The sequence below is a fragment of the Cherax quadricarinatus genome, chromosome 6, assembly GCF_038502225.1.
Source record: "Cherax quadricarinatus isolate ZL_2023a chromosome 6, ASM3850222v1, whole genome shotgun sequence".
Lineage (NCBI taxonomy): Eukaryota > Metazoa > Arthropoda > Malacostraca > Decapoda > Parastacidae > Cherax > Cherax quadricarinatus.
Genome location: NC_091297.1, coordinates 12,440,610 through 12,458,065, shown reverse-complemented (window position 1 = coordinate 12,458,065; position 17,456 = coordinate 12,440,610). Strand labels below are relative to the sequence as shown.

Sequence of the window (17,456 nt, the reverse complement as noted above, 5' to 3'; positions counted from 1 at the left end):
TGGATAAAAGGTTGATGGGTAGGCTCCAGGATGTACATGTTTATAGAGGGGCAACTGATATATCGGATCATTATTTAGTTGTAGCTACAGTTAGAGTAAGAGGTAGAATGGAAAAGAGGAAGGTGGCAACAACAAGTAAGAGGGAGGTGAAAGTGTATAAACTAAGGGAGGAGGAAGTTCGGGTGAGATATAAGCGACTATTGGCAGAAAGGTGGGCTAGTGCAAAGATGAGTAGTGGGGGGGTTGAAGAGGGTTGGAATAGTTTTAAAAATGCAGTATTAGAATGTGGGGCAGAAGTTTGTGGTTATAGGAGGGTGGGGGCAGGAGGAAAGAGGAGTGATTGGTGGAATGATGAAGTAAAGGGTGTGATAAAAGAGAAAAAGGTAGCTTATGAGAGGTTTTTACAAAGCAGAAGTGTTATAAGAAGAGCAGAGTATATGGAGAGTAAAAGAAAGGTAAAGAGAGTGGTGAGAGAGTGCAAAAGGAGAGCAGATGATAGAGTGAGAGAGGCACTGCCAAGAAATTTTAATGAAAATAAGAAAAAATTTTGGAGTGAGTTAAACAAGTTAAGAAAGCCTAGGGAAAGTATGGATTTGTTAGTTAAAAACAGAGTAGGGGAGTTAGTAGATGGGGAGATGGAGGTATTAGGTAGATGGCGAGAATATTTTGAGGAACTTTTAAATGTTAAGGAAGAAAGAGAGGCAGTAATTTCATGCACTGGTCAGGGAGGTATACCATCTTTTAGGAGTGAAGAAGAGCAGAATGTAAGTGTGAGGGGAGATACTTGAGGCATTACGTAGAATGAAAGGGGGTAAAGCAGCTGGAGCTGATGAGAGCATGACAAATGTTAAAAGCAGGGGGGGATATAGTGTTGGAGTGGTTGGTACTTTTGTTTAATAAATGTATAAAAGAGAGGAAGGTACCTAGGGATTGGCGGAGAGCATGTATAGTCCCTTTATATAAAGGGAAAGGGGACAAAAGAGACTGTAAAAATTATAGAGGAAGAAGTTTACTGAGTATACCAGGAAAAGTGTACGGTAGGGTTATAATTGAAAGAATTAGAGGCAAGACAGAATGTAGGATTGCAGATGAGCAAGGAGGCTTCAGAGTGGGTAGGGGATGTGTTGATCAAGTGTTTACATTGAAGCATATATGTGAACAGTATTTAGATAAAGGTAGGGAAGTTTTTATTGCATTTATGGATTTAGAAAAGGCATATGATAGAGTGGATAGAGGAGCAATGTGGCAGATGTTGCAAGTATATGGAATAGGTGGTAAGTTATTAAATGCTGTAAAGAGTATTTATGAGGATAGTGAGGCTCAGGTTAGGGTGTGTAGAAGAGAGGGAGACTACTTCCTGGCAAAAGTAGGTCTTAGACAGGGATGTGTAATGTCACCATGGTTGTTTAATATATTTATAGATGGGGTTGTAAAGGAAGTAAATGCTAGGGTGTTCGGGAGAGGCGTGGGATTAAATTTTGGGGAATCAAATTCAAAATGGGAATTGACACAGTTACTCTTTGCTGATGATACTGTGCTTATGGGAGATTCTAAAGAAAAATTGCAAAGGTTAGTGGATGAGTTTGAGAATGTGTGTAAAGGTAGAAGGTTGAAAGTGAACATAGAAAAGAGTAAGGTGATGAGGGTATCAAATGATTTAGATAAAGAAAAATTGGATATCAAATTGGGGAGGAGGAGTATGGAAGAAGTGAATGTTTTCAGATACTTGGGAGTTGACATGTCGGCGGATGGATTTATGAAGGATGAGGTTAATCATAGAATTGATGAGGGAAAAAAGGTGAGTGGTGCGTTGAGGTATATGTGGAGTCAAAAAACATTATCTATGGAGGCAAAGAAGGGAATGTATGAAAGTATAGTAGTACCAACACTCTTATATGGGTGTGAAGCTTGGGTGGTAAATGCAGCAGCGAGGAGACGGTTGGAGGCAGTGGAGATGTCCTGTTTAAGGGCAATGTGTGGTGTAAATATTATGCAGAAAATTCGGAGTGTGGAAATTAGGAAAAGGTGTGGAGTTAATAAAAGTATTAGTCAGAGGGCAGAAGAGGGGTTGTTGAGGTGGTTTGTTCATTTAGAGAGAATGGATCAAAGTAGAATGACATGGAAAGCATATAAATCTATAGGGGAAGGAAGGCGGAGTAGGGGTCGTCCTCGAAAGGGTTGGAGAGAGGGGGTAAAGGAGGTTTTGTGGGCAAGGGGCTTGGACTTCCAGCAAGCATGCGTGAGCATGTTAGATAGGAGTGAATGGATACGAATGGTACTTGGGACCTGACGATCTGTTGGATTGTGAGCAGGGTAATATTTAGTGAAGGGATTCAGGGAAACTGGTTATTTTCATATAGTTGGACTTGAGTCCTGGAAATGGGAAGTACAATGCCTGCACTTTAAAGGAGGGGTTTGGGTTATTGGCAGTTTGGAGGGATATGTTGTGTATCTTTATATGTGTATACGTCTAAACTGTTGTATTCTGAGCACCTCTGCAAGTGAAAGTGTTGAATGATGATGAAAGTATTTTCTTTTTGGGGATTTTCTTTCTTTTTTGGGTCACCCTGCCTCAGTGGGAGAAGGCCGACTTGTTTAAAAAAAAAAAATACACAAAACAATGAGAACTAAATAAAATAAATACACGAACAATTAAATCAATATTGCATACCTTTATTGAAGACTTAGCTTATGGAAGATGAGAGAGGCATGAGAGTCACTGTACCCCTGCAACTCATTCCACTTTGCACACATGTCCTTAATCACTGAAGAAGGCACATTCTTTCCTCTCTCTTCCTTCTCCTCTGAAGCAGTTTCCTCAGCTGTGGTGTGTTGCTGTTCCAGGTGAAGGTCTTGCAGCTCTACCCTCTACCATCATCGCTACCACCATCACAACCACTACCACCCTCTACCACCATCACTACCACCCTCTACCACCATCACTACCACCCTCTACCACCATCATTACCACCCTCTACCACCATCACAACCACCCTCTACCACTATCACTACCACCCACTACCACCACCACTCTTGTACTTTGTTACAATTTCTTTCTTAACCCTTTGAGGGTTTTCGTCGTACTAGTACGTCTTACGCGTAGGGGTTTTTGACGTACTAGTACTCATAAATTCTAGCGACCTCAAATCTAGTGGGAGAAAGCTGGTAGGCCTTCATATGAAAGAATGGGTCTATGTGGTCAGTGTGCACAGTCTAAAAAAAATCCTGCAGCACACAGTGCATAATGAGAAAAAAAAAACTTTTTCCATTTTTTTTTAATAAATCAGCGACTTTGCAGTGTATTTTCGTATGGTATTTATTGTTGTATTCTAGTTTTCTTGGTCTCATTTTATAGAATGGAAGACATATTACTGAAATTGAGATGATTTTGACTGGTTTTACAATGAAAGGTGCCTTGAAATTGAGCTCAAAGTAGCAGAAATGTTCGATTTTTACCAAACTTCAAAAGTAAACAAATCGTGCCAAGCGTGCAATACACGTCAACTGGTGAGTCTAATATTCTTTCACAAGTGCACCAATAATATTTATACCATTTTTTACACTAATGCAGTAGTCTGCATAACAGTAAATCTTATATTTTTTGTGAGAATAAAAATTCAAAGTGGAAAGCAAAAGAATATAAGAGGGGCCTTGAGACGTGACTAATGACTAGAGGAAATGTCATTTTAGTGCCAGGAATGTCTTTCTTGTTTATTCTGGACCCTATTCCGAAATTGGCATCTTTTGAAATTTGTGTGAAATTGGCAAAATTGCTAAATTCTGACCACTGTACTGGATAGTTGAATTTATAAATGGGTGGTTTCTTGCACCCATTCGATAGAAAAAATGGAGTTCTAGCGAAATATTCATGTTTTTTGTCGACTAGTACAGTGAAATTGGCCGAAAATGGGGCTCAAAGTGGGCAAAATCGCCGATCCGTAAACATCGCCGAGACCGCTAACTTTGCGAGAGCATAATTCCGTAAGTTTTCTATCAAATTTCAAACTTTTGGTGTCGTTATGATCGGGAAAAGATTCTCTATCTTTTCATAAGAGAAAATAATTTTTTTTTTTTTTTTAAATTTGGCCGACCCTGAGAACGAGTTTCGGAGAGGGCCTGTCGACCCTCAAAGGGTTAAATTCCTTTGTGTTTCTCACTTTCTTTACCAAAGGATCTTTACTAGGAAGTTTCTTTGGGGCCATGGTTACTTATTTTGCAGTTACACTTAATAAATATCCACCAACAACAATGGATTATAGCAAAATGTTTGGATGAATGAGAAGCTTCCTCACTCGCCCAGAGACACAGCTAGACTGACAGGCAAGTGGCTGGTAGCAGTGGGTTGACATGTCCCATACAGCTGATAAGCAAAATAATGGCCAATAACCGGAAGCCAAAAAAGGCCGATAACCAAGTTGGCCGATAAGCGAAACGGCTGATAACCGATGGTCCACTATGTCGTCATCCAAAGTGTGAATGCCCCAAGTTGACCTAACTTGTGTACAAGCCAGTAGTTAACCAGAGAGTAGGTACACATATGGTTTAGCAAATCTTATCTCTCCTGTTTTTGTATACATTTTGATGTAATTCCATTATTGGCCGAACAGATATATTTTTCAGCACTGGTTCTAAGCATTAGTCACTGTGATAAGGAGACTTGTAACTCTAGTCAGAGCATTCAGCTGGGTTCAGATCATAGACAGGTCAAGATGTATTGCCAAGTTTCCTTATAATAGCTGACCGTGTTCACCTAGTAGCAAATGCACTCAAACACTGTTTTCTGTTATACTAAGGAGCATGAGAACATAATTCTTCATATGCATATTTTTTTTTTAAACTGCTGCTCTTGTTCATCTAGGCATCTGAGTGTTAGCTGATGGTTGTTCCTTTGAACCTTGGGAAGAGAACCAAGGATCTCCTGTGGGTTGCTAAAATCCTGGGTTAGTAATTCAAATAAAATTGAGCTTAGTCAAATTGTGCTTCACATTTTTATGTACTGTATCTCCCCAGCTGCTACCTGAAGTTGCAAGATAAGATAGGACTTTGGATTTTTAACCCCGGAGGGTTAGCCACCCAGGATAATCCAAGAAAGGTGGTGCGTTATGAAGGACTGTCTGTCTTATTTCCATTGGGTCCTCAGTCTTATCCCCCAGGATGCAACTCACACCAGTTGACTAACACCCAGGTACCTACTTGCTTGCTATGTGAATAAGACAACATGTGTAAGGAAACACACCCAGTGTATCCAATCTTGCTGGGGATTGAACCACAGACACTCAGCATGTAAAATGAGAGCATTGCCTATGAGGACATGGGCCACCGTACCAGGCCACTGGCCACCGGTCCAGTGATGTGTGTTGGTGGTGGTGGAAGCTGTGATGTACTCATGTATTTGTGATTGCAGGGGTCGAGTCATAGCTCCTGGCCTCACCTCTTCACTGATTGCTACTAGGTCCTTGTCTTAAAACTATGTATGGTTCCTGCCTCCACTACGTTACTTTCTAGACTATTCCACTTCCTGACAACTCTATGACTGAAGAGATACTTCCTAACATTCCTTTGACTCATAGGAGTCTTCAACTTTCAATTGTGACCCCTTGTTTCTGTGTCCCATCTCTAGAATATCCTGTCTTTGTCCACCTTGTCAATTCCTCACAGTATTTTATATGTCATTATCATGTCTTCTCTGACCCTCCTGTCCTCCAGTGTTGTCAGGCCGATTGAGCTCAAAGTAGCAGAAATGTTCGATTTTTACCAAAGTTCAAAAGTAAACAAATCAGACTAAGCGTCCAATACACGTCAACTGGTGAGTCTAATATTCTTTCACAAGTGCGCCGATATTATTTATATCATTTCTACACTAATGCAGTAGTCTGCATAACAGTAAATCTTCTATTTTTTGTGAGAATAAAAATTCAAAATGGAAAGCAAAAGAATGTAAGAGGGGCGTGGGGACGTGACTAATGAACAGAGGAAATGTTATTTTAGTGCCAGGAATGTCTTTATTGTTTATTCTAAACCCTATTTGGAAATTGGCATCTTTTGAAATTTGTGTGAAATTGGCAAAATTGCTAAATTCTGACCACTGTATTGGATAGTTGAAATCGGTAAATGGGTGGTTTCTTGTACTCTTTCGATAGAAAAAATGAAGTTCTAGCAAAATGGTTACGATTTTTGTCGACTAGTACACTGGAATTGACCGAAAATAGGGCTCAAAGTGGGCAAAATCGCCGATGCGTAAACATCGTCGAGACCGCTAACTTTGCAAGAGCATAATTCTGTAAATTTAACATCAAATTTCATACTTTTGGTGTCATTATGATCGGGAAAAGATTCTCTTATCTTTTCATAAGAAAAAATAATTTTTTTTTTTTAAATTTGGGCAACCCTGAGAACAAGTCTGGGAGAGGGCCTGGGGACTCTGAAAACGTTAAAGTTCCTCAAAATATTCTCGCCATCTACCCAATACCTCCGTCTCCCCATCTACTAACTCCCCTACTCTGTTTTTAACTGACAAATCCATTCATTCCCTAGGCTTTCTTAACTTGTTTAACTCACTCCAATTTTTTTTCTTATTTTCATTAAAATTTCTTGACATTGCCTCTCCCACTCTATCATCCACTCTCCTTTTGCACTCTCTCACCACTTTCTTCACCTTTCTTTTTCTCTCCATATACTCTACTCTTCTTATAACACTTCTGCTTTGTAAAAACCTCTCATAAACTATTTCTCTTTTATCAGACCCTTTACTTCATCATTCCACCAATCACTCCTCTTTCCTCCTCCACCCACCCTCCTATAACCACAATCTTTTGCCTCACATTCTAATACTGCATTTTTAAAACTATTCCAACCCTCTTCAAACCCCCCCCTTTTTCCCCACTACTCATTCTTGCACCAGCCCACCTTTCTGCCAATAGTTGCTTATATCTCACCCAAACTTCCTCCTCCCTTAGTTTATACACTTTCACCTCTCTCTTACTTGTTGTTGCCATTTTCCTCTTGTCCCATCTTCCTCTTACTCTAATTGTAGCTACAACTAGATAATGATCCGATATATCAGTTGCCCCTCTTTAAACCTGTGCATCCTGGAGCCTACCCATCAACCTTTTATCCACCAATGCATAATGTAACAAACTACATTCATAACGTGCTATATCATACCTTGTATATTTATTTATCCTCTTCTTCATAAAATATATATTACTTATTACCAAACCTCTTTCTTCACATAGCTCACTTAAAGGCTCCCCATTTTCATTTATCCCTGGCATGCCAAATTTACCTACTACTCCCTCCACAACATTTTTACCCACTTTAGCATTGAAATCCCCAACCACAAGTACTCTCACACTTGGTTCAAAACTCCCCATGCATTCACTCAACATTTCCCAAAATCTTGCTCTCTCCTCTACACTTCTCACTTCTCCAGGTGCATATACGCTTACTATAACCCACTTTTCACATCCAACCTTTATTTTACTCCACATAATCCCTCTTTTCCTGCCATAGCTTTTCCTTCAACATTATTGCTACTCCTTCTTTAGCTCTAACTCTATTTGAAACCCCTGACCTAATCCCATTTATTCCTCTCCACTGAAACTCTCCCACCCCCTTCAGCTTTGTTTCACTTAAAGCCAGGACATTCAGCTTCTTCTCATTCATAACATCCACAATCATCTCTTTCTTATCATTTGCACAACATCCACACACATTCAGACATCCCACTTTGACATTTTTCTTCTTATTCTTCTTTTTAGTAATTATTACGTGAAAGGGGGTTACTAGCCCATTGTTCCTGGCATTTTAGTTGACTTTTACAACACACATGGCTTATGGATATAAAAGGAAAAGTAATAAGAACAAGAACTATTAAGATAAAATCAAAGAAAACTCAGATGAGTGTGTATAAATAAACGTGTACATGTATGTGTAGTGTGACCTAAGTGTAAGTAGAAGTAGCAAGACGTACCTGTAATCTTGCATATTTATGAGACAGACAAGACACCAGCAATCCTATCATCATGTAAGACAGTTACAGGCTTTCATTTTACACTCACTTTGCAGGATGGTAGTACCTCCCTGGGTGGTTGCTGTCTACCAATCTACTACTACTATTTATGGTTCATAATTATTTAGTAGCTGCTCAAGGTACAGCTCTGTTTACCTGATATATTCGTGTGTTGACATCTGAATAAGTAAAATTAGCATATTTTTGCCATACAGATGAATCTGTGGTTAAAGATGGTGCTTGTGCACGAGTGGATGTTCCAGCTAATCGTGTTGTGTATGCACCAACTGGGCCTCTTAACCGTGACTATGATGATGTGCGAAGGTTTGCAGATGCTGCTGCATCTGGAATTAAAAGGTCATTGCTACACCTTGCATGTTTTTCTTGTCTATATTTAACTATACAGAAAATATCTTTTTAACCCGTAAATGGTCCAAACGTATATATACGTTTTTTCAACATTTGAAAGTATGTAAAAAAAAGTAGATCTTTTTTTTTTTACATTTGAAAACGTGTAAAATAACTTCGATCTACCTTTTTTTTTTGTTCTGTTTGAAAATATGTAAAAAAAGGTAGATCTACTTTTGGAGCACTACGCATATGAACGTAGATCTGCTTGGACCGTTTATGGGTTAAATGTGCAGTATAGCTCAGTAAAATTTCCATTTAATGTACCCTGATTTAATGAATTTTGGCTTTAATAGACAAAAGCTGTGGCTGGACAACATTCAGAAGTAATGGACAGTCTGTTAAATCGAGAATTGCTTGTTATTCTTGCTGTCTGCTAGGTGAATTTGTTTTGGAATTAATGGAGTTTGTCCATTAAATCAGAATTCCCCATTATTTTTATGAACAATTCTGGATTTATCAGACCAAGTCTGTTAAATTCAGGGTTATCCATTATTGTTGCAGTCTGCTGGGCAAATGTATTTGTGGATTTAATTGACTTGGTCATTAAATCTGTTACTAACTCACGAAATCATAATACAGTGGAACCCCGGATTTCATACTTAATCCGTTCCAGCAGGTCGATTTAAATCCAAAACATATGAAAATCGAAGTAATATTTCCCGTGAGAAATAATGTAAATACAATTAATCTGTTCCAGACATCCAAAAATATTAACAAAAAATAAATTAAGTTAGTAATAGAACTAGGCATTTAAAAGCACAATAAAAAGTAAAATACAGTGTACATACACAGTACATTCATTACTTACCTTAAAATATTTGTAATCTTAATGTAGAGCGAGAGATGAGTAGTATTTGTAGGAAGTCAATGTAGGTAGCCGGTAGGTGTAGCCTAGGCTACCTACGCTGCAGCCCAGAGCCACATTATTACCATCGACATACCATGTTCACTGAGAAATAATGAATAGTTCATGCCGAGAATTGTAAACAAAAGCTTATGTATTAAGGACGGTGACTGGGCCAGATACAGATTCATAGAGTTATCTCTAATGCTGGACCAGAGAAAATGTAATGTTTTCCCTACACCGATCCACCCCTCGATAGCATATAAACTTTCATGTTTATATGCTATGTAACATGTTGTTACGTTGGTTGTCCCTTATTACTTTGATAGTAAGGTTCTCACTACATGTTCTAGTGTGGGGTAGCTTTTTACTTAATGGCCTTATCTGTCTAGGGGTAATACTTACATTATGACTGATCATCCTGAGTGTCTCTGATATCCTTTCACCAGCCCTCTTCACAGGTTATGTAAACTACTACTAGGTATTCCAAAGTAACTGTTACTTATAAATACATGTTGGGTCCTATAGCCCCATAACACCCCCACCTCCAGACGAAGTCTCACAAAAGCTAGCCGTGTCCCTCAGGATACGGCTAGTAAAAAGTATATTGCTTAAGTCTGAAGGCGGTAAACAAGACTACTAGAAATGCTACATATTTCCCAGCACCATAACTACTCTTCACTTTACTGTTATTTACAACAGATTGCAGAATTTTTTTAGAAAAGCATTTTAACCATACCCATATACTCAAGGGTGTAACTATTTACAATTTTAGTGACTTTTAAACAATACACATTACAATGCAAGAATTGCACACAATGTCCACTGTGAAAGCCCGCACCAACAGGCCTGTGCCTCTGCTGCGGTAATCCAGCAAGCAACTGGTACTCCAGGGTGGCATCTTCCTGATCAGGAGACGAGAGTAGAGCCAAACCCAGAGCAGTCAGGTGTACACCAGGCAGGAAACTTCACAAAACATGTCAAGGTGTCTCTCACTTGGTGGCCGAACCAAACAGTGAGACTTCCAGTCAACACTCACGATCCTTAACATGGTCAGGCACTCAAGCCCATCTTCTGAGGTCCCACTCCACACAGATCCTCCAAACTTATGAAGAGGAGGCTGACATAGAACATGGAGGGGTCCAGGGGACCACAAAGGCAAATCGTCGAGCCGTTTTGTATATAGAGCACACCAAGACACAACATCACATACCTTCCTGAACGTCTCATGTTACCGAAGGTTGTCAACCACTGCCTCAACTCACATTTACGTACACCCTGACCCTCGTCACACTTTTGGCTCCGACTCGACTCCTTCACAGTCAGATGGCTGGTAGGGAGTACTCAGGCTCGCCGAGAGTTCACCACTGCAAAAACAACAAGGTCAGCACATGACAAACACTATGTACAAAGTACGCACCATGCATCTACATGAAACATCTAGAGAGAGCATCAGCAACCACATTCTCTGAGCCTTTTATATATTTGACTTCCAAATTAAAAGGCTGTAGGAACAAAGCCCATTTTAAGAGTCTGATTTTAGTCACCATACACAGGAACAGGATGAAGAAATCCTGAGACATGTACAAATGCTGAATAGCCAGCCCCAAAATGAAAATTTTCTTTCCTGTGGTAAAATGTTGACATTTAAACTTAGAAGGTTGTTCATAGATAGTAACAGTTCTGCAACCTCTCGCAGTGCAATAACAACACCAAAGACATCTCTTTGCACCCAGGTTGGATACATCAAGTTTACACAAATACCATCACGTTCCATCTCACACACAAATTTTAAGCACACAATGAACACAATTTGCATTGCACACATTAAAATGATACTGGAACACAGGCCATGGAAATCACATCTTCCTGCCCTATATTTTAGTTTATTTAAAATGTTTGCATCTCTTAGTGCATAAGTATCAATCTTTCTAATCCTGTAAACCTTAGTTGTTAAATGTACTTTGTGGTAGTCAGTATTTATGCCCAGGGTGCCATCTAATTTGGGAACCATGAAGCATGGGAATGCCCACTGACTCTCACTAAGCACTACAAACTGGTGTTGGAAGAATTTCACTTCTTCCTCCATCTCCAATTTTTCATACAGATTTTTCCCACACAAAAATTGTTGAATTGGCTCAGCTTCCTTAACAATCTCTTCATGGAGTTTCAACTTTTCCCCATTACTGACATCCCAAACTTTTATAAAGTTCCAAGGTGGCTGAGCCAACTCTCCAACATTTTTCTAATTAAAACCAAGCATGCATTTCCCAAAATCTTTTACACACATGTTATTTCTTAAATACACTTTTGGTATTTCATACAGATTATTGTTTTTCAGCCCTTTACATTCCATTAAAACATTGGTCTCTCTGAATTTTTGACATAACTTCAAACCCTTTAACCGGTTACTGTGTACACTATACTCATTCTTTTCTTGCTTGGGGGTGTGGGTTTTATATCTAACCCCTGGGAACTTCCCCCACAACATGTTCAGCTCACAGCAACATGCCATACAGATTTTCACATGAATTGGCTCCAGTATCAGCACTTCCTCTCCAGCCTCCAGAGTATCATGGTCCACATTATGGTCCCACATCATCATCCTGGTCTGGTTGATGGGCACGTTCACTGGTACCATCCACCTCATACGAGCCAAACAGTGTCTGAAACTGAGAAAAAGCTCCGAGGGGGAGCATCACCATCCTCCCCAAGCCAATAGCTCAGAGATTCCAGAGTGCTTCTCCACTCAGCAAATACAAAGAAAGGGATCCTCTCATCCCAGTTGTTAGTATTGTCTATACCATAGGCTTGCATCATTGTCTTGAGGGTTTGATGTAATTTCTCTATTTCCCCTTGAGATGGAGAGTGATACACAGTTGAACACTGAGGCTCTACTTTTAGTCCCTTCAAAACATTTCTAAAAGACTTTGAGGTAAAGTTAGGCCCTTGATCTGTTTGTGCTGCTTGAGGAAAATCAACATGAAAAAAGAACCTCATCAAAACCCTTAAGACTACATGAGCAGTTATCTTATGCAGAGGGACTGCTTCCAGGTACCTGGTAGTGGAGCAAATATTTGTGAGTAAATAATCATTTCCCAGTTTGGTCCTTGGGAATGGACCAAGTACATCTACTACCAGCTTGCTGAAGGGTTCACCTGGTGCTGAAATAGACTGAAGGGGAACAGGTTTAATACTTCGACTAGGTTTCCCTATAATTTGAAAGACACGATAGGTCTCAATATGCTCTCTGACAGTCTCCCACAGCTGAGACCAGAAGAAATGCCTGGAAACCTTGGACATCACCACCTGGGGACAAAACCCTTGTTCTCCTTCCATCGATACTGCAAACAGAGGTGAATTCTTTGTAAGAGTTTCCTCCCTGAAATGAAAACACTTATTTAACTGTAAGATCTCTTCCTCAGCAACAGCGACATTTTCCTGCACAGAAATTAATTGCACCCTAGCAGGTGCAGCTTCTCTCACACTATTTAACTGATCTCTGCACTGATTAGGCTCAACTCGGGTTGTGGTATCCTTTTCTTTAGTTGACTGCAGTTCAACTTCAGGAAATAGAGTTTCCAAACCTAAGTCCTCACCTTTCCAAACCTAAGTCCTCACCATCTCGTGACCAGGATACCTCCTTGGTATCCTGGTCACGAGACATACTTCTTGTGATGGCACCAACAGGGAAAAGGTCTGGTAGGGTCTCCCTAGCCTTCTTCTCCCAAACTTTGGGGCCTGGTTGCCCCCATGCTAGTGGTTCTTCACTGTCTAACAGGCCCATAACATTATTCCCTAATAAGAGGTCGACCCCTTCGAAGGGAATTTCATCTGAGATACCTACAGGGAGATAGCCAACTTGGTATGTAGATTCTGCCCATAATTTGTGTACCGGTGTCCTTATGGTTGAACCCGTAATGCCCTTCAACAATATATCTACCCCAGTATAGGTATCCTTAGACACTGGTAGCACTCCAGCATGTAGCAAAGAGTAGGTGCTACATCCATCTCTCAAGGACAATATGTTCTCAACTCTGCCTACATCCTTTTGCAAACCAACTGTGGACCTACTAGAAAATATACACATCCTGGGGTCTAGATCCAAAGGTTCCTCCTCACCTTGCCTTGAAGACCTAATGCAGGCAACTGGATGTATCTCTGCAGTTAGAGTCCTCTGGGGTGGTTCCTCCCTTTCCTGATCTCGCCGCCTTGACCAGCAAAACTTTTGTGTGTGTCCAGTTTTGTTACAGTAGTAACAGGCATAACTCTTAAAGGTATTTTTACCATTTGGTTTAGGACTGGTACTGTTTACTCGAGGACCTGAAAAATTATCTGATTGTCTAGGTAAACTTTGAACTCCAGCTGACTTACCTTTTCCTTCTATTTTAGAGGGCACCTCAGCCTTCATTTGTCCCTGAAAATTCTTGTCCCACTTACCTTTATGACCATAGGACTTGGAATAAGGTTTAGAATGAGTGGGGAAATTTTCAGAAGCAGCATGACTGTTTTTACTTACCAATTCCCAGCAAGCCAAGAATCGGTCACCTAGATCCAGTGCTTCTGAAAGATTATCTGGGTTTTTGTCCTCCAGATATTCTCTGAGGTCAACAGGGATTGTATTGTACAATTCCTCATGAACCATCAGATCTACTAATTTGTTATAGTCTTTATTAACTCCTTTGGAACAAACCCATTTCTTAAAAAGGAACAGTTTCTCATTCCCAAACTCAGTTAAGGTCTGCCTATCCTGAAATTTTTGATTCCTGAACTTTTGTCTATATTTCTCAGGTATCATTTGGTATGCAAGCAATACTTCCTCTTTAATCTTATCATAATCAGAAAAATTTTGCCCCTCCAGAGTCTCTACTCTCTGGAATCCTTTACCCACAAGTTGTGTGCGAACTAGGGTAGCCCACTTCTGTTTGGGCCATCCTTGCTCCAGAGCAGTCTTCTCAAAAAAAGAAAAATATCTATCTGGGTCACTCTCTGTAAACTTAGGGACAAAATTTGCAGCTTTAGTTATGTTAAAGTACTGCTCAGGCTCTTGTTCAGAACCTCCTAACCTTTGACGCTCTTCCTCTTTAGCTTTCATTAATTTCATTTCAGCCTCTAGCACAGCTAATTTCAGTCTCATCCATTCCATTTCTGTAACACCTGGGGTAGGTGATCCCTCATGTTCACTGTTAACAGGCATGTTTACTGATGAATTATTACCTTCCTCCCTGAAGCCTGAGAAGTTGAAAGACTCATCTTCTGACATAGTTTTATCTTTAAACACTTGCTTCCCTCTTACAGTATCAGTGGACAAAGTTTTCCCACAGGCACATAAAATAACACAAATTGAATGCAAACTATGCACATAGCACTTACCATAACCACAACAAAAATGTGTTACTCAACCTTTCTGCCACCTTAGGAGAAAAACAACCTGTAAACTAATATATGAAAACAACACTTCCACTGACCCCACCTTGGTAAATCTTCTACCAGAAACATGCAACTGTTATTACCCCATACCAGCACATATAGTTCAAAGAATGTTTTGAGTTATTTTAGCAGTCAAATAACTCTCCCGGTCAAGCTCCCATGTTACGTTGGTTGTCCCTTATTACTTTGATAGTAAGGTTCTCACTACATGTTCTAGTGTGGGGTAGCTTTTTACTTAATGGCCTTATCTGTCTAGGGGTAATACTTACATTATGGTTGATCATCCTGAGTGTCTCTGATATCCTTTCACCAGCCCTCTTCACAGGTTATGTAAACTACTACTATAAAAATATAACTGTATTCTCAATAGATATGTACAGATTATACAATTACAGCCTCACATTTTCAAAACAAAGATCTACACACTCCATAGCTGTTCTCCACATGGTGTATTCCAACAACTTTTGTCCTTCTCTCTTCTTGACATAACTCTGGGCTAACCAGTGTTTTGACACACTTTAGTCACCCTGGGTATGGTGGCCACAACTTAAATTATAAAAACTCACCCCTGGAGCACACATAATGCCCCAAAAGATAGAAGGACCCAGAGATCCTGCCAGGTTGAAGGTCAGCCACAGAGAGAGAGAGTCAGTGAGAGGGAGAGAGAGAGAGAGCCTGGCTAAGCTCCTCCCACCAAAACAAAAGACTGTTGTCAAGCACAATTCTCCAGTTACCACAATTCTACCACACCTTAATTTACTTTTACAAAAAGAAATACAACTTTATAAACTACTTATTTAAATTGTGTGTGTATCTATAGGATAACCTATTATATTGAGAAAAAGGCTTGACCCAGCTGCCTCTCAGTCATAAGGTTGATCAGCCCTTATGACATTTAGAACTGAGTCCCCATCAATTCAATATAATTAGATATTCTAGAGTAACTGTTACTTATAAATACATGTTGGGTCCTATAGCCCCATAACACATGTTTCTTATATAATTTTGAAGAAAATGTCATAGATGGATTAATGAAAAATGTCTGTATTAACGTATGGAAGAAGGCAAGGAGGGAAGAGAGAGGAGAGCTTATTGTTTGGAAGGGGAATCCCCCCCCCCATCATAAGGACTTCAGGTATCAAAGCCCTATCCGGGGTTACTTCCCTTCTTTGTCTTTTACTGGCACTGGACCCCTGTGCAACTAAAAATCTGTCCAGAGAGCTCTGTTTCTGGTGTCTCTTTAAGATTTGACTATAATGGGACAAGGTATTGTCACTGAACATGTTGTAGATACGGCTTGTATCAGCTTGGTCCCGGGCAGGTGGACGCATCTGATATGTACGATTTCCAGGTGGAGGTATGAAACCCGGACCAAAATTTCACTCAAAAAAGTGTTCTGAATCTGAATTGTATGACATTCGGACCATTCGAAAACCGGAGTTCTACTGTAAAACAATTGCAAAACCACGAAATGGGGGTGGTTAGAATCCATGGCTAGTGAGTCATAAAACTCCAGGCCAGTGCGTAAGTAGACCTAGTTGAATGAATCTTATTGTAGCCAGCTGGCTCAGTGGCTTACACGCTGGCCATGGGTTCTAACCCCACCTGTTCCCTGGTTTTCCCATTACTGTTATGTTCATGAAAAGGGATTCTTGTAATTCAGATTTAATGGACAGTCAGCTTTAATAGACACTCCCTCACCCCCTTCCCCTCCCCTTCCCTTGGTCCAGTATATCAAGGGTTCACTTAATTACTAAGTAACCTTCAGTTCTTTGTGATATTTTAATTCCTGCATTATAGCGACAGCTGCTGAAGGTAATTTAGTTGGTACTGTACTACATGTAAGATAAAATATTAAATGGATCTGTTTAGTTATGATTATACAATTATAATAAGTGGAAAGAGAATAATGTAGTGTAATAGTTGTTAATATAAAGGTTAATGTGCTCTTGTTTTTTCAGAGGTTTGAAAGCTGGCATGAAAAGTCCTCTGCTTGTACGTGCTCAAGACCAAAGTTTCCCTCATGCAGACCTTGTTACCCTATTAGGGGCTCTTCATGCCCTTTATGTGCCTCTTGAGGTATGAATCTCTATTAAATTATGAATTTTCTTTTATGTTTCAACTTTTATTGATTTCATTCAATTTATACTTATACTTTCCTTTGGGAAATGTGGCTGATTAATTGTAACAGTCATTTTATCCCCAATCATACACATCCTCTTTCCTTATAATAGATCTTTATGAATATAATCTGTAAACGGACTTCATTACTGTTTCTTTTAAATACAGTGAAATAATGTTTGAGTCCTTCTGAATATATGATGGTCTGGTACGATGTGTCTTCTGGAATGAATTAATATTATAATATCATAACCACTGCATTTACTTTCCCATTTGACTATATATTCCCGATCAGTTGGTTTTACAAAATTGTGGGAAGTAGTAACCTGTGGGAACTAGAATATACCAAATTAAATCTCAAGGATATTGGATTGCTGGCATAGTATAATTTTACTGCCACTGACTATTGCATATGGATGGTCTCTTGCTGTTTACAGTACCTTAATTTGGCATCTGGATGTCTCGCCTGGAATGTATTTTTTTTTTTTTACACACCAGCCATCTCCTACCAAGGTAGAGTGAACAGAAAAAGAAGAAATATTCTCATTATCACTTGCTTGCCAGTAGTGTGCTGACATTACAGCTCATATGCCCATCCAAACTGCAGTATCCCCACCCCTCCTTTAGAGTGTAGGCACT

General features: G+C 39.7%; 1 protein-coding gene across 2 annotated transcripts in view; it reads left to right on the top strand.

The window, feature by feature from the left end:
* The window catches only part of LOC138851327 (putative aminopeptidase W07G4.4), a 67,547-nt gene extending 50,734 nt beyond the window's left edge, over nucleotides 1–16,813 (top strand). For both annotated transcript variants that reach the window (XM_070080355.1, XM_070080361.1), the window contains exons 3-4: nucleotides 8,227–8,368; nucleotides 16,658–16,813. In XM_070080355.1, coding sequence (XP_069936456.1) covers nucleotides 8,227–8,368; nucleotides 16,658–16,781 — 266 coding nt within the window. In that variant the 3' untranslated portion in view covers nucleotides 16,782–16,813. The remainder of the gene's footprint in view (nucleotides 1–8,226; nucleotides 8,369–16,657) is intronic.
* The last annotated feature ends 643 nt before the right edge of the window (nucleotides 16,814–17,456 follow it).